The sequence below is a fragment of the Ursus americanus genome, chromosome X, assembly GCF_024610735.1.
Source record: "Ursus americanus isolate L20-20 chromosome X, mUrsAme1.1.p, whole genome shotgun sequence".
Classification (NCBI taxonomy): Eukaryota; Metazoa; Chordata; class Mammalia; order Carnivora; family Ursidae; genus Ursus; species Ursus americanus.
The window spans coordinates 20,179,556-20,199,760 of NC_142164.1; the positions used below are offsets into that span (position 1 = coordinate 20,179,556).

Consider the following 20,205-nt stretch of genomic DNA (forward strand, 5'->3'; position numbering starts at 1 on the left):
GCATGGAGCCCGCTTAAGGATTCTCTCTCTCCCACTGCCCCTCCCACCCTCAAAATAAAAAAATAAAAATAGTAATAACAGTTCAATTAGATTTAGTTCATTACCATACAATTCATTATACACTCAAAGTATACAATTCAGTGGCTTCAGTATAGTCAAAGCATTGTACTTCCATCACCACAATCCATTATAGAATATTGTCATCACCCCATAAAGAGACTCTATACCCGTTAGCAATCACTCCCCATTTTCTGCCATCCTCTGGGCCTCAGTTATGAAGAGATACTTGCTACAGATGTATTTTGGGAGAAAAACCCAGCAATATTGATTAGGTAGATGGGCTAACCCAGCTTACTGGGAATTTAGATAGGAAGAGAACCTACCTCAAGAAGAATAGGGTGGGCCTGGTGATAAGCCCCTGACCATGGGCTTGCCATCTATGAGGTGCTTAGGGCTGACTTTCCATAAATATTTGAATGAACATGTGAATCAATACCCCGAGATAAGAGCCCAGACTTACATTATGTGTAAGCTGAGAGCAAGTGTATATTTATGGGGCAGGACCATGACATGGGCACTCCGGGTCTGGATCCAGGAACTCTCTGGAAACTGTAGGCTCCTTGAGGTAGGTATAGGAATAGAGTCAGCATCCTTCATCAACAGATCTGGAAGCCTCCTATTCCACTTCCTCTTCCTCCATAGTGGGCCACAGGGGCTCAACTTGTCACCATTTGGGTGCAGACATGGCCCAGAAAGTTAGGATTCACTTATTAGATGGAGCCTTGGTTGGGATTGAGGCCCTGAAGTGGTTGGGTTACAGTCCTGGGAAGCTTTTGTTGAAGGAGCATCACAGAGGTCCTGAGCCTTCAAAGTTGTGTGTTGTGAGTGAGCCCTGAACTAGGGATCTGAGCAAACGGTCACCAGCATGGGACAGTGGGAAAGGCACAGACTTTGAGATCAAGGGCACACAGCCCGGGTTGGAGTTCTGCCTCCATTCTTTTTTTTTTTTTTTGACTGGGAAAATTATTTTGTCTGGAGGTATGGACGGATGTCTAGTCTCAGAACTTCTGGAGTTGCTTCTTGATGCTGGCAGCCTTGCTGACCCTAAGCATGTTGAAGAGCACAGTCTTGCGCAAGGGCTGGCACTCACCCACTGTGACAATGTCACCAATCTGGAGGTCCCTGAAGCAGGGGACCGGTGTAAAGACATGTTCTTGTGGCATCTCTCAAAGCAGTTGTACTTTTGGATGTAATGGGTGTAGTCTTGGTGGATGACAGTGGTCCTCTGCATCTTCATCTTGGTCACCATGCCAGACAGAATCTGCCCTCAGATGGAGACATTACCAGGCAAGGGTCATTTCTTGTCAATATAGGCACCCTTAGTGGCCTCCTTGGGTGTCTTGAAACCCAGACCAATGTTTTTGTAATATCGCGGGAGTTTCTTGCCAGTTTCTCCAAGCAGGACCCTCTTCTTATTTTGAAAGATGGTCAGCTGCTTTTGGTGGACACCCTCTGTCCGAATGTCTGCTATCTTCTCCTCCTGAAAAAAGGTCTGCCTCCATTCTTGACAGGCGGTGTGACCTTGGTCATGTTACCTAATCTTTTCTGAGCCTCACTTCTGCTGTTTTTAAAACGGAACTATTAAAATAGGATTATTACTAAAAAAGATTTCACTGAAAATGAAGTTCAGAGAGCATAGTAGTTAGAAATAAATCTAGGTTCTAACCCCAGCTCCGCCACTGACTAGCTGCTTTGTAAGGATGTTGTAAGAATTAAAGGAGATAGCCTAGGTGAAGTGCCTGGCACAACGCCAACCCCCTAGCTCATACCCAACAAGTGTAAATCCCTGCCACCTTCCGTATGCACCACCCTGTCACCCTGTAATTTTTACTGTTTGGCCCCTCTCCCCAGATGCAGAGGGAACAACTTGGAAGTGCTATCAGAGGGCACAAAAGAAAATCTTATCCACATTTAAACAATACCCACACCCCTCTGCTCCTCCCCCAGTGGGCCCATGGCGAGGCCACAGTGGCCACACCCTCCATCCCAGGCCCAGCACTAGCTCAGATCGGTGCCAACCCCACAAGCACTTGCCCTGAGCTGGCACTGACCTCAAGTGCTTCCACACTCCACCCAGACTAGATGCGCTTTCCAGACACGTGCCACCAGCTTGGAGTCGGGCTTGTAACCAAACCCTGGCCCTGGGTTTGCACTGCAGATGTAGGGAGGGGCTGGCAGAAGCCCAGGTGCACATCCAGATGTTGTCTCCAAGGCTTCCTTGGTGTCCCCCATACCAGCTGTGAAGCAGTATTTACTCCGAATTGCAGGGGTGGAGAAGCAGGCTTGTGTGGGGCGCTATCACTGGGCCACTGGGTCCTATTTGCCCTGGGTGGGGGGTGGCGTGGAGGGAGAGGGGACAGGGAAAAGAGAGACTCTGTTCTCTTGACAGGAGGCCTGGCTGGGCAGGGCTCTCAGCCTAAGTCACAAAAGGATGACCTCTCAGAACTGAGAGAGGTATCAAGACCTCTTCCCATCCATTTTTTGTTGGCTCACCCAGTACCATCATGTCTAGGGGTCCCCTTAACTTCTCCTACTGCTGCTTGGACCTCATGGAACAATATCATTACAGGGGGACCAACGAGATTGTGCCTAGCCATACACGGCCCCCATCCCAGGCATCGGGGCTTCTAGAACTATTATCATGTACTTGTAACCTGTCCTCAGGAGGACCGGCAGCTAGGCAGAGGTCCAGGGCCTCAGGCTTCTCCTGCTCCTCTGACCCATTGCCTTGGGAAGGCCTGGCAGAGCTGGTCACATGCCTGCAGGATCCCTCACAGGCACATAGCCCCAGTGCTAGGAGCTCCACCTTGCCAGGGCAACTGGGAGGTTTTTACAAATACAAGTCACCACACCAAATCAGTAGCAGCTATGGAATGTGATAGCTTCCTGTTCCATCACCCAGAAAATGCGGCTACCCTTGACCCACATGTACTATAATACTTTGTTCTCCATTGTTATCTCTGTCCATTGGTGCTGGGGACAAAATTATGCAAAATTGTCAAGGAGCATTGATTTCAGTGTCACCAGCCCCTCCCAGTTAACCCTTATTGTCAGCCTGCTTTCCCCAAGCTCTTGCTTCAGCCCATCACGCCATCCTAAGACCCCTGGGGCTGCTCCTCAGCCCAGGTGGACATTGACCTGAGCACATAGTCCAGTCTTTCATCCCATCCTCGAAGGCCAGGAGCATTCTGCACCCGGCCCCTCAAGGTGATAGCTAGGTAAGGTTGATAAACCCACTTCTCTTCCAGTAACAGGAGAGGGTTTGGCAGAGACAGCCGCAACTCCCTCCCAGTCCCCACGCCCCCCAGCCCAAGCAGGCTGGCAGTGGAGCTGTTGGGGCGTCCCCTTGTGTAGACAGCTGTCTCCTCAGCCTTCCTGTGAGGGATCCTCCCCTCTTCCCCTCAGGGCCCCTCCCCTCCCTGCACTCTCTGACTTGTGTGGGGCAGGGGCGGGGCGGGAGGGCCTGCAGGCCCTGAAGGGGAAACTGCTGAAACCCCTGGGACAGGAAGTGGCAGAGAGGGGCTGTTTCCTCTGGCAGAACAGGGGTGCGGTGAGAGCTGGCCCTAACCCCTACTTGACTGCCTGTCTGCCGCGGGCCCTGGGAGGCTGGGGAGAGCTGAGCGCCCTTCTTTCCTTGGCTCCGCCCCCACAAAAAAATGGATGCTCCTGGCCCACGGGATCGGAGGGGTGGGGGGCTCTCAGAGGAAGCCATCTCTACTTTGATGGGAGAGGACTTTAGAGAGAAGGGTAGACAGGTCAGCTAGAAGGGTAGGGTGGGGCGGGGCAGGTGAGTGTGGGGTGAGGGGGGCCCACAGTGGCAGCGGAAAACCACAGCTGGGCAGGGGGAGCCTTCTGTAAGCTCTTATGCTGAGAGAAGACGATCGGGACCGTGTCTGCTCAAAACTGTGTGAGTTGGAAATGCAACAGATTGCTGACTCTGAATCATAGGGCTAGAAAGGACCTTAGAGCATCCAGTCCAACCCCCTCACTGTGCCGCAGAGGAAACTGAGGCCCACAAAGCAGAAGTGACTTGCTCAGGGTGACACCATGGGCAGAGCCGGGGCCAGGATTTTCTTTCTGATGAAAATCTGCCGAGTTTGTGTTTGGTGTTCCACATCTCCTTCCTGGCACCTCTGAGTGCTCTGTGACATTCTTCTCAGAAATGAACTTAATCTCTTCACACTGAAGGGGTGTGAAGCCTTTAGTCCAGGAGCCAGTAAACTTGTCCTGCAAATAGATTGTAAATATTTTAGGCTTTGTGGCCCATATGGACTCTGTCACAACTCAACTTATAATGCAAAAGCAGCCACAGACAGTAGGAAAACCAATGAGCCTAGCCGCATTCCAATAAAACTTTATTTGTGGACACTGAAATTTGAACTTTGACTAATTCTCATGTGGCATGAAATATTATTCATCTGTTTATTTTTTCCTAATCATTAAAAAATGTAAAAACCGTTTTTAGCTCATGGGCCATCCAGAACAGACAGTAGTCTGGATTTGGCATGTGGGCCTTAGTTTGCCAACCCGTACTTTAGTCTAAGAAGTCAATCTAAGGTGTCGGGAGGAGGGGGAGAGAATATACTTGGTGGGGAGGAAGCAGGTAAGGCTGTGAAAAGGAGGTGACATTTGCTTCAGATCTTGACCACTGTGTGGGAATTGGAGCTGCAAAAATTGGGGAAGGGCACAGCAGGCCTAGGGCATGGTGTGAACAAAGGCACGGAGGTGGGGAAGTTGCTGCAAAACTTAAATGTGTTCTGCACATGTGTGGCCTCATTGTTATTTGCCAGCCCTGGGTCTTTGGCTGCTGTCTGTTCTCACCAGAGGAAAGGGTTGGCTATATTGAGGATGCTGAGAGACAAAGAAGAAAGGTCCCCTGGGAGTCATAGCAACTGGCTGTGTGACCTTGGGCAAGTCATTTTTCCTCCCTCAGGAACTTGGTGTCTGCAGTTGGACGATAGGACGGGTAGATGCCATGATTTTTCAGGTCCCTTTTAACTTTGCTATCCTGGGACTCTGAGTCAGGAAGAGGCTTTGAGTAGTGTGGGTGAGGGGGAAGGAGGAACCCCAGGAGTTCACAGTGACATCAGAGCTCAAGCTGCCTCCCTGACTGCCTGAACCCTGATAGGCTGTCTTTCCACCTCCGCCCTGCACCCTCCTGTCCGTGCAGGGAACACTGGACTACCCTTTGCTTTTGCTGGCTTGGTAAGTGGCCAGTGGCTGGGGAGTGGTGGGGGTGGGGTGGGGAGGCATTTGGAAGGGGCACCAGAGCAGGCAACGAACTCAGCCCAGCCCCTGCCGTCTGGGGGAGTCCCAGATCTGAGCAAGGAGCCTCCGCGTCAGTTTCTAGGACACGGGCTGGCAGCGGCCTTGACAAAGAACATTGTCCCTTCAATAAAAGTTATCTGACTTAATATCCTGTTGGTGCCGAGTCACAGATTACCCCAGCTTCTAAAAAAACCCACTAATGAATTTAATTAGTCTCTGGTCAGTGTTTCTGTTACCCCCACGTCCCCCTACCAATGGAAGCAGGCAGGCCTTCCTGGGGGCAGGGGTGGGGTGTGTGCCATTTGAGGCCACCTTTCATTCATCACATGCCACTTTCTGCCACAGTCTTGTATCTGGGTTGCCAGCTTCACCAGCCAGGCCTGCTCCTTTGGCCACTGAACACCTGTAGAGGTCCCTCCTGCTGATGGGGTTTGTGTGTGTGTGTGTGTGTGTGTGTGTGTGTGTAGCAAAATGACTCTCCAGGTCCTCTTCTTCCACCTGGGTTTTTCAAGATAATCCCGACTTCAAAATGTCCAAGGCGAGCTCATCTTCTTGCCGTTATTTCCTGCCCCAATCACTTCGTATCTTTTAACAGTCTTTACAGTAAGAACAGGCTCCACATCTTGGGGTCCCTACAACTACTGTATTACCCCATACTCTGTCATTTTATTCCCTTGGGGTGGCTCTGGGCTTCACCTTCTGGGTTCCAGCTGCCCCACTGGGTCTCCTTCCATCTACTCCACTCATACACTCACACCAAACAGATCTGCCTAAAAAACTGCTTGCCTTAGGCCCCTCCCTTGCTCAAGAATCTCCAGGAACTCCCAGTAGCTATCTGTGTTAAGTTGAAATTCCAGCACCTGGTGGATCGTGGGCCTATGCACTTATCCATCTGATTTCCCTGACCTCCCAGCCAATCCCTCTCCCCCATAGCCAAGCTGGTTTCCTCTCTGTCCCGTGAGGTTTACAGTTGTTGGTTATGTCCTCCTTCGCCCTCATCTCACCCCACCATCTCCATGTCCCTGTCTTCCTACTCATCCAGGTAAAGATATGCTATTTGTCAAGTGACTGTAGTCAGAAGGACACAACTCAGACCAGGAAATTGAAAAACATGTTTGGGACATAAGGAGAGTTTTTACCTACATTAACTCACTGGCCTTGCACGACAACACTTTGAGCTAGGGAGGATGTCCCCATTTCACAGAGGAGGAACGTGACCTGGCCAAACCCCAAGGCAAAGCTGGATCTTCTCACGGGGAGGCTCATGCCCTTATGATCTGCAGGGACTTCTGGGGTCCCTTCCTAAGCTGTAGCTGGCAGCTCACCATACTGGGGTTCAGTAGCTGCTCTGGACTAGGCCCATAGCTTTCTTTCCTTCTTTCCTTTAGTGTGTTCTCCTTGTAATTGGCCTGTCCTCCACTTCCCAGAAGAGCTTAGTGACCCTCTTGGTGGGTCCCTGGGGCGGTAGAGATGAGGATGTGGATGTGGCCGCAGGCACCTCCAGGGGGTGCTCTTTTGGCTTTCTCAGGCAAGGCCCCTGGGAGTCAGGGCGGCTGGGGAAATAGGTTCACTTTGTCAGTAACCCTTCCCCCCTGACCCTCCTCCCCTATTGGGTCTTCTGTAGAGCTCTTCTTGCCACATAACCACAACCCCAAGGGCTGGGGCGGGGTGAAGGTGACGAGGACTGGGGACTGGGAGCACCTCTCCAACCAAAGTGGCCTGCCCCTCTCCGTGGGGCCCCCAGCCCCCACCAGGAGCCAGCCCCTTCAAAACCAACAACAAGAAGCCTCCAGCCCCACCCCGTCTATGTTCTGGAGCCAACGGGGACTTCCGGGGGCTTCACGGGGCTCCAAACCCCCTTTGCTCTCTGGGAGGTCACCTGAAACTCATCTTATGGATGAGTGATTTTTAATTTCCAAAATGCTTTCCCACCACCATCTTCATTCACCCAAGCCTCCCCAGTGAGCATCTACTAAACCTGGCTTAACCCTCAGCCGTCCCCCACTATAAGGACGACAGGAACCACAGCCCAGAAAGATGGCTGACTTTTCCCGGGTCTCACAGCTGGTTGGGATACAGCCAGGAGAGGGCTTCCTTCCTCCTCCCTGCAACCTGGGCAGCACACACGGTGGGTGGGGCGAGCTCACCGATCTCCTGGAGAAAGGGGGACCCTGCCACCTCCTACATCCCTAATCGCCCCCTCCACTGGGACACCTCAGGGCCTGGGAAGGTAGAGGCTAGACTGGAGCTACGAAAGGACAAGGGCAGTTGGAGATGAGCTCTGGGCCTCACTTACCATTGGAGTTGTGGCAAGCCCTACACTGGAAGCAGGCAGTGACCCAGGGCCGAGGAAGGAAACTGGGTTTCTTGTAAATAAGCAAAGAGAAACCCCAACCAACAGAGCTTGCAAAACCTTTATTTTTTTCCTCCCTCTTCCTGATTTCATTTCGAATGGAGGGGGTGGTGAAAAGGAATAGAGGAGAAGGAGCTGACAAAATAGTTGTGGCTGGGGCCCTTTTGCTGGGCATTTGCTCAAGGAGGAGGGCTCTGCTCGCTGATGGGAGTCAAGGCTGTGGGGGACTCCCACGGACCGATTACTTCTGCTCGTCCATGGCTACAGACTGGACCCCTGGCTCTGGCCCTCTGACTCTTACATACCGCTGGTCACGTGGGGCAACATGCAAATTTGCTTCTGGATGACTATTAGCCAGAGGAGGGGCTGTTTTTAAGTAGAGGGTACAGCTGTTCCTGGGGTAGTTTCCATTTTGTTTGTGGTTGTGGGGGAGGGGCGTTGAGAGAGTGGGAAATGGCATGAAGGAAATTGTCACTTCCTTTCCAGAGAATTCCAGAAAGGTTTCATGGAGGACTGGGTATTTCAGGAGTGAGGGCTGGCTCTGAGAGGATGAGGAACTGGAGAAGGAGAACTCCGCTTTGTGGCCTGGCTGACCATCTGGCCCCCATGTTTCCTGGCGTGCGTGAAAATACCACGGGTGTTACTAGCAATTCTGTGAGAGCCATTGGCTTAGCTGAATGGGTGTAGATTTAAACTCGCTCCACGGAGACTGTGGATGTGGCTTTCACATAGGGGCTGCTTCCTGTATGCAGAGGAGGCCCAGATGGGTGGGTGCTGGACACCGCTTGACGTGCTCCAGTGACAGCCCCAGCAAGGGTCTGTACATCTGAAGGGGGCCCAGCTGTGATGACGCAGGAGCAGCCCAAACCACTTCTATTTTGCTATTTTGGTTTTGAAATGCAGTCAGAACCACAGTGAGCCAGAGGTGTGCATTTGCAGCCTGGGGATGTAGGCGCCTTCGCTTGCTTGCTCCCTCCTGTGGCACACATTCGCTCACACAGAGTGTCCGGGGCCATCTGCTCTCCAGACGCTTTGCTTTCAGCGCAAGTAGGACAGGCCCTGGGAGCCAGGGATCCTGCCGTGGCCTCCAGGGGAGTGAAGGGAGTGGAGCTCTTGCCACCCTGGAAGCTGACTCTAACTGGAGCCAGCTGTGATCTGTACAGTGATGGGGTGGGTGGGGAACTTCCCAGGCAAGTCTATGACTTGAGCCAAGTGTCTGTGTGTACCCACCTAGCGCCCCGCTCACCGTCAAGGCAGTGTCCGGGGCTCGCCACCGAAACCGTGTCTCAATGTGTCTGTAAGGACATCAGGGAGGAGCGCCCCTGGTGTGGGCCTCTCTGGCCTCCAGCAGGGCGGGCCTTCTGTGGTGGTGGTTTTTTTGGTTTCAGGTTCCTGGGAGAGAGAGGTTATTTTGAGGGACTTGGGGGGGTGGTTCACTCCTCTGCTGGGGAGAGTGAGTGAACATGCAAATGAGCCTCTCCCCACCTCTCACTTTCAAATCCTCAAACATCTGAGGGGGGAGGGGCAAAACTTTCTGGACTGGAAGGTTCCATGGTGGGGCTGGGATGGGAGTTTTCCTAGCCTCGGCCAAAAACGTAGGACAGCTACTTCCTCCCCCCTAGCTGGAGGCTGGAGCTCCGGCAGAACAGGACATCAGGCTCAGCCTTGGGTCCTGGGTGCAGCAGCCTCGCAAATGCCCCCAGTCCTGGGTCAGCAGAACCCGCACCAACCAAGTCCTGAATTTAGGTACTTAGACGTGTGGACCCTTAAAGAATGCAATTGGATTCGTCTCTTCTTTTATTTCAAAGCTCTCTGCATCGATGGCCAAGGATTCCATCTAGTACAGTGCGGGGCTCCCTTCCCTCCCCCACCACCTCCATATTCTGCGGCTGACGTTTTCTTCCTGGGAAACATAGGACTGACTTTTCCGTGGCCGGGGTAGGGGGGAGCCGCGGTGGCAGCCCGTCCCAGCCCCCGTGGCCGCAGACTGCTGGAGCCAGAACTAGCTCGGCTTCGTTGTTCTTCTCACGAAGGCAGGAGTGGTGGAGGAGGAGCCCACGACAGAGCTTGTGGCACTGCTGGCCCGACCAGAGACCCTCGTGCACAGACCCCAAGCTCGGAACGCACGAGCACACCCTGCACACAAGTAAATCTGTGTGCACACCCACAGTGAGAACTGCTATTGTAAATTACAGTGCAAAAATATACAGTAACACACACAGAGCACACATTTCTCTCTCTCATAAGCCTGGGTATGCAGCACGCACCCCACAACCAATGTACGCACGGGTGTTTTTTTAGAGAGGGGCTGAGCAGGGAGAGGCTGAGGGGGGGAGAGAATCTTAAGCAGACTCCCTGCTGAGCACGGAGCCTGCCTCGGGGCTCGATTTCACAGTCCTGAGATAGCGACCTGAGCTGAAATCAAGAGTCAGATGCTTAACTGACTGAGCCACGCAGACGCCCCACATGGATATACTTCATGCCCAGAAAATACACCTCACTGGTACTGACTGACCAGTATCATTCATTCATTCATTCGTTCGTTCGTTCATTCATTAGTTCATTCATGTTTTTGTTCTGCAAACATAAATTGAGTGCTACATGCGAAGCACAGTGCAAGGTGCTAACGTTTCACTGATGACCAACACAGTTGTCCCTGCCCTCAAGGAAGCCACTGCCTAATGGGAGAGGTCAGGAAGGTGCACAGAAGGTCTGCAGGCAGAGAGCACCAGTGAACTCACAAACATGAAGTGCTGTCTGTGAAGAGAAGCCAGAGATGAGCAAACCTGGAGGGAAGGGCTGCAGCGGAATGACCTCGTTGGGGGGAGAGGGGGCAGACACCGGAGTTTCGTGTTTAGACAAAGTGGGATTAGGTGAAAGTGATCCCTTTCATTTGATTAGTATGAGAATGCTTCCTGGGGGCAGACAGCGGCTTGAGGGAGGGCGGGGAGCTGCGGAATGCAGGCCTTGGGGCGCTTTGGCTGGAGGAGACAGACCTTCCAAGCATAAATGGCCCTGGGAGGCTTCTCAGGCGGTCCACAGGAGACCGGGTCACAGGCAGGGCCGGGTGGGGGTAGGGTGGGGTGGGAGGGGTGGAGCTCAGGCCAGACGATATTTTCCCCAGGCCTCCTCTTCATCCTAGCAGGGCTGTCTCATTGACCCAGAGGGAGACTCAGACCTGACAGGTTGAGTGGAGCGACTTCTTGAAGTTTTGTGTTGGGGGGGTGGTGGAAAGGTACGGGGAGGGGGATGAGGGTGGGGGTGGTGAGCGGGCGGAGCCAGCCCTGTGGGCTAACGGAAAGGAAGTGGGAGAGGCCTGGGTGTCTCCTGTGGGGGAGAGCGGTCATCAGAGAGGTCACCCATGGTCCTCCTCCTTTTCCTCCCCTTTGCCCCTCTCTGAAGTTCCTCATTTCTTTCCGGGCCAGGAGAAGGCTTTGCCACCCTGGCACTGCCAGACCTGGAAGGAAGGTGTGTCAAGGAGGTAGGAGTCAAGTGTGTCGCTCCTGCTGTGGTGCGTGGACTCAGTTTTTCAGGTATTCGTGGTTGAACCGGGCTGTTCGGAGCCCCACCGCATGTCCGCACACACGAGGATACCATTAAAAACAACCTGAAGGGCCAGAGCTGTGGTACCTGCAAGTGGCAAAGCCAGGGTGCTCGGGAGGCGAGGAGCAGAGCGGGCCGGCAGGAGGGCCGTGGGGGTGGGAGCGAGACACGCGTGACACCACAGCAAACAGCTGGAGGCCCGGTGCCCAGTGAGTGTGTGAGGTGCACGCTGTCAGCACCAGAGGCACTGGGGAGAGGAGAGACATGTGGGCTGCGGCAGACAGGTTTCCTGGAAAAGTGAGGGGGGACTGAGCCAGCCCGGGAGGATGGGGAAGCTTCTGTGGGCCCCTCCCCGAGCTGGGGCTCTCCTCTCAAGTTCCCAGGGTGACAGTTCAGTCTTGAAATTGAAAGCAAAGCTGAACCAAGAGCGCAAGCCCACACAAGGCACAGAAGCCATCTTCTCCAGCAGGTGGCGGTGGTGGCGGAGCAGCGATAAGTGCGCAGGGCCTGTGGCCCACCTGTCTCTCTGTCTCGGGGCTCTCTGGGGGCGTGGCCAATTCCGAGAGTCTCCTCCCCAGGAGCAGGGTCAGACCTGCTCACAGTGAGACGTTTCTTCCTCTATAGACTCTGCCCTTCAGAGCTAAATGGCCCCCACTTCCAAGGTAGACGGAGCCAGGCAGGGTCTGGAAGAGCACCTGGTACCCATGTGTCCCTGACCCACACCCTCTCACACAAGATTTTTTCTGAGCCAAGGGAATTTTAAGGATTCTTCATGCTGCTGTCCCATCTGTAAGGACAGTTGGGGTGCCCTGATTTCCCCTGTGGCCACACCCTGGGGATTAATCTTCAGGGTGGAGAGAGCCCAGAGTCCCTCTATCTGTTACCTCCAGAGGAGGCAGGAGAGAACAGAAGGAGGATTCTTCACGGCCAGCTCAGGTGCAGACAGACAGCTGCTGACAGACTGACACTGAGGCTTGGCCATTTCCCACTGGATGCAACTCAGTTAACTTCCTCTTTTTCCTTTTTTTTTTTTTTTTTTTACCTGCCTCCTTTCTTCTTCTCCTCTCTTCTTCCAGCATCCTCCCCTTTTATCAGTCTGCTGGGTGGCAGGGTCCCTGCTGTTGGCTAGCCGTCCTGGGAACAAAGCTCAAAACAGGTGACTTACTCATTGCCCCTGTCTCTCCCTTCTCCCTAGGTCACTCCCATGGTTGGCCCAGCCCAGCATGCAGCCTTGAACCTGGCATAGGCCACCACCTACTCCAGGTCTCTACACCCCCTATTTGACTGTGACTCGGGGTATAGGCTCTAAGTTCCAAGGTACCTGAATAGCATCTCTTTGTCAAGAACACCCCCGCAGCTCCAGAGGGCCCTGCGAATCCTGCTGTCAGCTCTCTGAGAAGACAGCATGGCTATTACCTTGCAGCCCAGTGACCTGATCTTTGAGTTTGCAAGCAACGGGATGGATGATATCCACCAGGTATGGCCCCAGAGAACAGAGCCCGGTCAGCCAGGCAGACGATTAGATAGACGCAGACAGGCCAGCAGACAGCAAGCCACCCAGCACCCCCAACTAGCCAGGCAGCAAATATTGATCAAGCACCTACTAGGTCCAGGCCACTGGGCCCGCATGCCAGCCAGACTGTGCGCCGGCTCGTCACTCTTGCAGCCAGTCCGTAGTCCTCGGGTGGTCACTCCATGTGCAGTCACCAAGCCAGCCGTGCGGCTACGAAACACAGCAGCTGGGCTATCAGTCGGTCAGCAGTGTGGGCTGAACATGCAGGTGCGCATGGACCCTCATGTTCACGTCTGTCCCCTTCCCTTCACCTGCAGTGTCACAGTGAGAAAGCTGCCAGGACAAACACACAGCAAGAATGAGCTCTGCCAGCTGGCCTGACAGGGCAAAGACCAACCCCCGGCCCCTTCAGACTCACGTCTCTAGCCTGGTTGATGGGCCCTTCCATAACCATCTTTTCAGCCTCGATCTGAGGATTTAGATCTGGAAATGGGGTTCTCTGGTGGGGGAAAGGTGAAAAAGAGGACAGAATTTCAGCACTTGGGTCCCCACCGCTCCGTATCTTGCTCTGTACTGGGGCTGAGAGGGCAAGTTTTCCATGCACTGGGCTGTACCCACTGGATGGTGTCTTGGCACACCCATCGCTACCCTCCACTGGTCTCCTTCCACAAACTGGAGAGGAGGCAGCCAGGTACGGTAGAAAGAAGATTAAGAGTCAGGAGTCCTGGTTTCTGATCCCAGTTTGGCCACACTGTCACGTGGGCAAGTCCAGTGACCTACCCTATCTGGCTGTCGTCTTCCCCTCTTCACCAAGAGGAGATCCAGTTGGATTATCTCTAAGGGCACCCTAGCCTAGTACTGATGCTCTCTGTGCTGAATCCTTGTGAGGACAGAAAACTTCGTCCAACCTCTAGCAGCCTACCCAGGGCTGCCCCCTAGTGGGCATTGAGCACATTGTACTTTCTGTCCCTCTGAGTCTTAACCTCAAATTGTGCTGTCTTACCCAGTATGTGTGGTGTGCCTAGGCTCGTGGAAGGCACCATGGGAAGAGAAGGGAGGAAAAATCTAACCATACCTGGCTCTCGATACTACTAGTCATTTTTGCCTGTTTCTGGTCAGCTCAGCAACTGTTACTGTTCTTCATGGAGGCTGTTCTTCCCTCCCAATCCCACACCTGCCCCTCCACCCTCAGCAGACAGCTTCTCCTCCAATTCACAGAGAAGCTCAAAGCCAAGGACACCCTCTGTTCCCCTCCCTCCTCCTTTGTACTGATAACATCACTGTTACTGTTTCCTTCCTGCTGATCCGGGACAAAGAAGTATCCCTCTTCCTTCCAGCGGTATCTCCTACCCATACGTAATCTCTTCTCTCCTGCCTCTGAGACCTCAACCCATTGGTCACCTCCAATGTCTCTCTCTTAAATCCTTCAGATCTTCCAGACCTTTCTCCTCAACCTAGAACATCTTCAGGTCTCCCCAGCCCTAAAAGAAACCCTTCTCTCCCTTCTACCCACCTCCTTCAAGAAACCACCTTCTTAACTCCTTTCTGTTCATCAGTACGGTCTCCACCCTCTGTGCTTACGTTCTCACCTCCTTTCTCTCCCTTTTTAGGAAAAAAATTTGTATTGAAAAATGTATCATTAATACAAAAGAGTGTATAACTCATATGAATAATTATAAAACGAACACCCATGAACTCACCACCCAGGTTAAGAAATAAAAGCATTACTAGTCTCCTAGAAGTCTCTGATACCTACAACACTGGATGAGAGCGGACTCTACACCAGGCCTGTTCTATGTGCTTTTTGCACATTGATCTGTTTACACAACCCTATGGGGTTGTTTAATATGACCACCCCAGTTTTATAAATGAGGAAACCAATGCACAGCGAGATCAGTTAGCTTGCCCGAGGTCCCACTGCTGCTAAGTAACAGAACTTGCTTTCAAACCCAGGTTGTCTGGCTCTAGATCAGGACAATCCAGTGGAATTTTCAGAGATACTAGAAGTGTCCTGTATTTGCCCTGTCCGGTACAGGGCCACTGGTCACCGGAGGCTGTGGAGCACTTGAACTTTGGCTAATGCAATCGAAGGACTGGACTTTTAATCTTGAGAAAGTTTTACATTTACATTGAAATAGTCACTCATGCCTATGAGTACCATATCGGACAGATGGCTCTCAACTCCGTGGCCTTCATCACTACACCCGACTGCCTGTCTCAGTCCGTCCTCTCTGAGATCCGTTGTAATGTGCCTTGGGACCCCAGCAGTCCCCTGAAAGTGCTCTAGCCAGGGTGACTGCCCAGTGGTCAAACCCAACGACGTTTTATCAATTTTTATTTTTCTGCATCCTTCGGGAACATTAGGCAGAACTGAACATTCTCATTCTTTTTTCATGAAAAACGAATTAACAGCCCCATGAAAGAAAATTTGGAAAATACAGAAAATTTGAAAGAAGGGAAAAAAGTCACCCAGAGTCCCACAAACAAAATATAACTATTATAAACGTTCTGGTATAATTCCTTCTATACATAATTTTGAAAAAGAGTTGCAGGGCGCCTGGGTGGCTCAGTGGGTTAAGCGTCTGCCTTTGGCTGAGGTCATGATCCTGGGGTCCTGGAATCGAGCCCTGCGTTGGGCTCCCTTTTGAATGGGGAGTCTGCTTGTCCCTCTCTGTCGCCCCTCCCCCCTTCCACTCATGGTTGCTCACGTGCACTCTCTCTCAAATAAATGAATAAATTAATCTTTTTTTTAAAAGACAGTTGCAGTCACACTCCTTTTTTTAAAAAAGCTTTTATTTATTTATTTTAGAGAGCAAGAGCACGAGCAGGGGGAGGAGCAGAGGGAGAGGGAGATGGAGAGGGAGATAATCTCATGAGCACAGAGCCCTACACGAGCGCCCGATCCCAGGACCCTGAGGTCAGTACCGGAGCTAAAGCCAAGAGTTGGACACCTAACCGACCAAGCCACCCAGTCACCCCAATCACTCTCCTTTTTTCATTTAGGTTTGTTTGATTTGAGAACAACTATGTCCTCCAGGGGGCAAATTCTCATCCTGATCATTGTGTCCACGCTAAGGGATTTAGTGACCACCCTTTTGAGCTCTTGGACTCATATTTTTGACTCACCGATATGTATCTCCGTGTTAAATATCTCAAAGGTACCTCAGACTCACCATAGCCAGACACTGTTCTCCTTCTCTTTCTCCAAAAAGCTGTTTCTCCTTCACCTTCACATGAACAGTGTCCCCTGCACCCAGTGAATCAAGCTGGAAATTGGAACCCTCTCCCCCATCCAGACAGGGACTGGGCCCTAACCTTCTACCTCTATAATGTTTCTGTTCTTCTGTCTTCATTGCCAGAGACTAAGCCTTAAGATGTGCACAGTCAGAGCCTCTAACCCTGGATACCCAACCCTGACTGTAGGCTGAGTCCCTCACCTGGCTATAGATTGAGCCCCTCACCCTCGCCATTGACTAATCCTTTCCAACTGGCCTGAGAAGGAGCCTAACCATTCTCATAGACTGAGCACTAACCTTCGCCATGGATTAACCCAGAACTACAACCAACTAAAGATGCCCGCCCTTGATTGAGTGCAGGTGGTACAGAGCTAGCCCATCTCTGTTAATCAAGAATCCACTCAAAGCATCACCTAGTGAGGTTGGACCCAGAGCAATGTCATCCCAGACAAGGGAGAGCCTGAGGGCTCCAAGAATTAGGAATTGCAAGAAGGGCCAGATTCTGGTAGGGAGGGCTTCCTGGGAGAGGCAGGTGAGCCTTAAACCGGATCCCTGTCTTGTCCATAGCTGGAAGACCCCTCAGTGTTCCCAGCTGTGATCGTGGAGCAGGTACCCTACCCCGAATTACTGCATCTGTACTCAGGACTGGAGCTGGACGACGTTCACAATGGCATCATAACGGATGGGACCTTGTGCATGACGCAGGACCAGATCCTGGAGGGCAGTATTTTGCTGGCAGGTTTGTTTCCTTCCTGGGCAGGGAAGTGCAGAAGAGAAAGGGGTTCTGTCTTCAGGGAATATCGTAGCCCACAATGGCTTTCCATGACCCCACGCAGCAAGGGCAAGACCCGCCAGAGTGGGAAATTAGATAGGGTGGTTAGGACAAGCAAAAGGTAGCACCACTTCATAGAGGAGGAAACCATCCAGACGGATCCGTGGTCTTTCAAGATGGAGTGGGACTAGGAGTGGAGACCGGCTGGGGTGAGTGTAGAGAAAAGGGGGAGAGTTACAGTAGGTAGCACGCTAACCCCTTCCAGGTCCCTTGGCTCCTTAGCACTGTTCTCTGGCCTGGCCCCGATGATGGCTCTACCCCTGCCCTGAGCCCTGAGGGAACTTTTTTTCTGCCCCCTGCACCCCACACCGTGGAACCTGGAACCAGATGACAATGAAGCAACCTCACAAACCATGTCAACCACTGAAGTCTTGCTCAATGTTGAGTCTCCCAGCGACATCCTGGATGAGAAGCAGATCTGTAAGTGTGAACCCTGGTGCCTTAACTCAAGGCAGCAGAAGATGCCGTTTAAAAATATCACATCCGTGTACTGGATTCGCAGGCACATGTGTGCACAGGCATGTGTACTCACAGCCACTGACAGCCGTGTAAGCGTGCTCTTGAGCTGGGGCGGGAATGGGGGGGGTGCAGAGGGGCACTGTAGACAGGGGAGAGGTGGCCAGGGGTACTTTACTTTTCCAATTTTTAAATTGTAGTAAAATACACCTAACATAAAATTGACTACCTTCACCATTTTTCAGTGTCCAGGTCAACGGTATTAAGTACATTTGTATTGTTGGGCAACCATCACCACCGTCTATCTCCAGAAGCTTCCAGCTTGCAAAACTGAAACTCTTTGCCCATTAAACACTAACTCCCCATTCCCCCCTCCCCTCACCCCCTGGCAGCCACCACTCTCTGTCGCCATGAATTGGATTACTCTAGGGACCTCACAGGAGTGGAATCACACCGTAGTGGTCTTTGGGGACTGGCCTATTTCATTTAACATAATGATGTCAAGGTCTGTCCATGTTGTAGCATATGTCAGAAATTCCTTCCTTTTTAAGGCTGCCTGCGATTGGCCAGGGTGACTCTTCGGTCCCCTCTGCTCTCTTGCCGGGCCCCCCAGGAAGACTGTGCAGGGCTTGGCTCATTAGAAGTATGCCAGGCTTGGAGCTCAGCCCCTGTACCTCCCCAGAAGGCCCCCAAGGTGGGCTCCTGCCCCAGGCCCCCCTTAGGCCTTTGCCCGACTCATGGACAGGAGGACCTCTGGCCCTAACTGTCCTTCCCCAAGGGGGATGCTGGGATCCCACGGGGTGGGGCGGGGGAGAAAGCCCGAAGCTGCCAGTTAAGAGTCCCAGCACTTCTGTTCCTGACCCTGTCACTAATGTTCACTCAGGCTTCAGCAAATACTTACTGAATGCCTACACGTACCAGGCACCAACTTGCTGTGTGACCTTGGACACATGCCCTGCCATCTCTGAATCTCAGTTTCCTTATCAGGAAAGCAGAGGAGTTGGGCTAAGTGATATCTAAGGTGCCTTCCAGTTGTAGAACAAGTGAATGACTAAATCGAGGTGGCCCTTTACCCTGGGTGTTGCCTGGAACTCCCCCACTCCCAGCAGTGGCTGTAAATGTGGCAGCCGTGATTGGGGCCAGCTCATGCCCACAACCCTGCAGATGTTTCCTCTCCTCATGGTGTGAGACACATGAGGCATTTTCAGGTGTATCCTGTATCTGGGGCTGCGGGGACCAGCTCCTCCGCCCTCCCCAGGAGACTGCCATTCTCTTAAGTGCCGGGAGACCACACTCCCACCCTGCACTGGGCCTCAGGCACCTCAGGCCTTTCTCTTTGCAGTCAGCACCTCCGAAATGCTTCCAGACTCAGACCCTGCTCCAGCTGCCACTCTGCCCAACTACCTGTTTCCTGTCTCTGAGCCTGATGCCCTAAATGGGGCAGGTGACACTGATGACCAGGAGGGGCATTGTTTGGAGGAGAAGGTCCCCAGAGAGGAAAGTGCCAAGAAGACTGGAAAATCAAAGAAGAGAAGTAAGAGAGAGAGAGAGAGTGTGTGTGTGTGTGTGTGTGTCTTTGTGTCTGTGTGTCTGTCCATCTTGTCTGCCTGCGGGGGGTGGGGGTGCGGTAGGAGGGGGCGGGTCAGGGAGACAATAAGGGATGAGTGGGTGAAGGCTCACAGACACATTCAGAGGACAGCTCTCTGGTGTGACAGGGATGGATGAAAAGTCCTCCCTTCTGTACAGCCTGGCCTCATCGGTTGGCCTGCCCATGCCTCTCCTGCCAGCCCAGCATATATGTAAACGCTTGCAGAAATGCCAATGATCCCAAATGGGTTGAATCCTAGTCTGGGTGTTCGGACACCAGGCTTGGCCCCATGGCCAGGCGCTGGCCCTTTGGGGCCCCCTGCCTGTAAAAGACGCCTTATGCGGTGTGCTTATCTTCCTCTCAGACCTTGTGGAGCTTAGGCCATTTGTGGGAGAGGACTTTGGGCTTTCCCAAGCCCAATGTTATTGATTTCCTTAGGCAAGGACTGCTTGATAGTGCCTTGTCGGTGTGGCAACCAGAGCCCCAGTCTCACACTTACCTGTACAAAGCTGCACCTTTAGGCCGCCTTCTCATTTCCAAAATCAGGCTAGGCGGATTGGGTTCTTCGAAAGCTGACTCATTTGTCAGCACTACACTGGTTGGCCACATCGGCAGTGGTGTTCTGGTGTACCTTTGGGGCCTGAGCGTGAGGGCGGGCCACCAGGCGGGTACAGGAACCTGAGGGCTGTGGTTGCGGAGAGCGATCCTGGGCCTCTGGCCCTGGTGACCTGGTTCTTCCTTGTCTGCCGTGGCACCCCACTCGGTGAGCTCCATGGCCCTCCCTCTTGGGAGCCTGCCCTGGAGCACTCCTTGTGCTCTCAGCCTCATCATGCTCCCCCTGCCTTCCCCTCGCAGTCCGGAAGACAAAAGGCAGCCGCAGTACCTCCCCTGTCACTGACCCCAGCGTCCCCATCCGCAAGAAATCGAAGGACGGCAAAGGTACAGCTGGGAGTCAGGCCAGGTGGGAAGGGGTCGGGGTGCCCGGGCTGCTCCTCATCACCTGCCGCTCTACAGGCAGCACCATCTACCTGTGGGAGTTCCTCCTCGCGCTGCTGCAGGACAGGAACACCTGCCCGAAGTACATCAAGTGGACCCAGCGAGAGAAAGGCATCTTCAAGCTGGTGGACTCCAAAGCTGTGTCCAAGCTGTGGGGGAAGCAGAAAAACAAGCCCGACATGAACTATGAGACGATGGGGCGGGCGCTGAGGTAGGAGCTGCCGGGGCAGCGAGTCCCCACCTGCGAGCTTTGTCAGGCTCTTCTCGTCCAGCACGTCCCTCCTGCTTCGGGCCGGCTTGCCCCTAAGCCCGTCCCCAGACCCCTTCTGGGAGGCACAGTCCCCTCCCTCTGAAAGATCT

The 20,205-nt window shown here is 53.0% G+C and overlaps 1 protein-coding gene across 2 annotated transcripts in view; it reads left to right on the top strand.

Annotated features, from left to right (window-relative positions):
- ELF4 (E74 like ETS transcription factor 4) overlaps positions 1-20,205 on the top strand; it is a 38,955-nt gene that overhangs the window by 12,505 nt on the left and 6,245 nt on the right. For both annotated transcript variants that reach the window (XM_045793827.2, XM_045793828.2), the window contains exons 2-7: positions 12,420-12,701; positions 16,541-16,712; positions 17,133-17,225; positions 18,604-18,795; positions 19,705-19,788; positions 19,864-20,056. In XM_045793827.2, coding sequence (XP_045649783.1) covers positions 12,630-12,701; positions 16,541-16,712; positions 17,133-17,225; positions 18,604-18,795; positions 19,705-19,788; positions 19,864-20,056 — 806 coding nt within the window. In that variant the 5' untranslated portion in view covers positions 12,420-12,629. The remainder of the gene's footprint in view (positions 1-12,419; positions 12,702-16,540; positions 16,713-17,132; positions 17,226-18,603; positions 18,796-19,704; positions 19,789-19,863; positions 20,057-20,205) is intronic.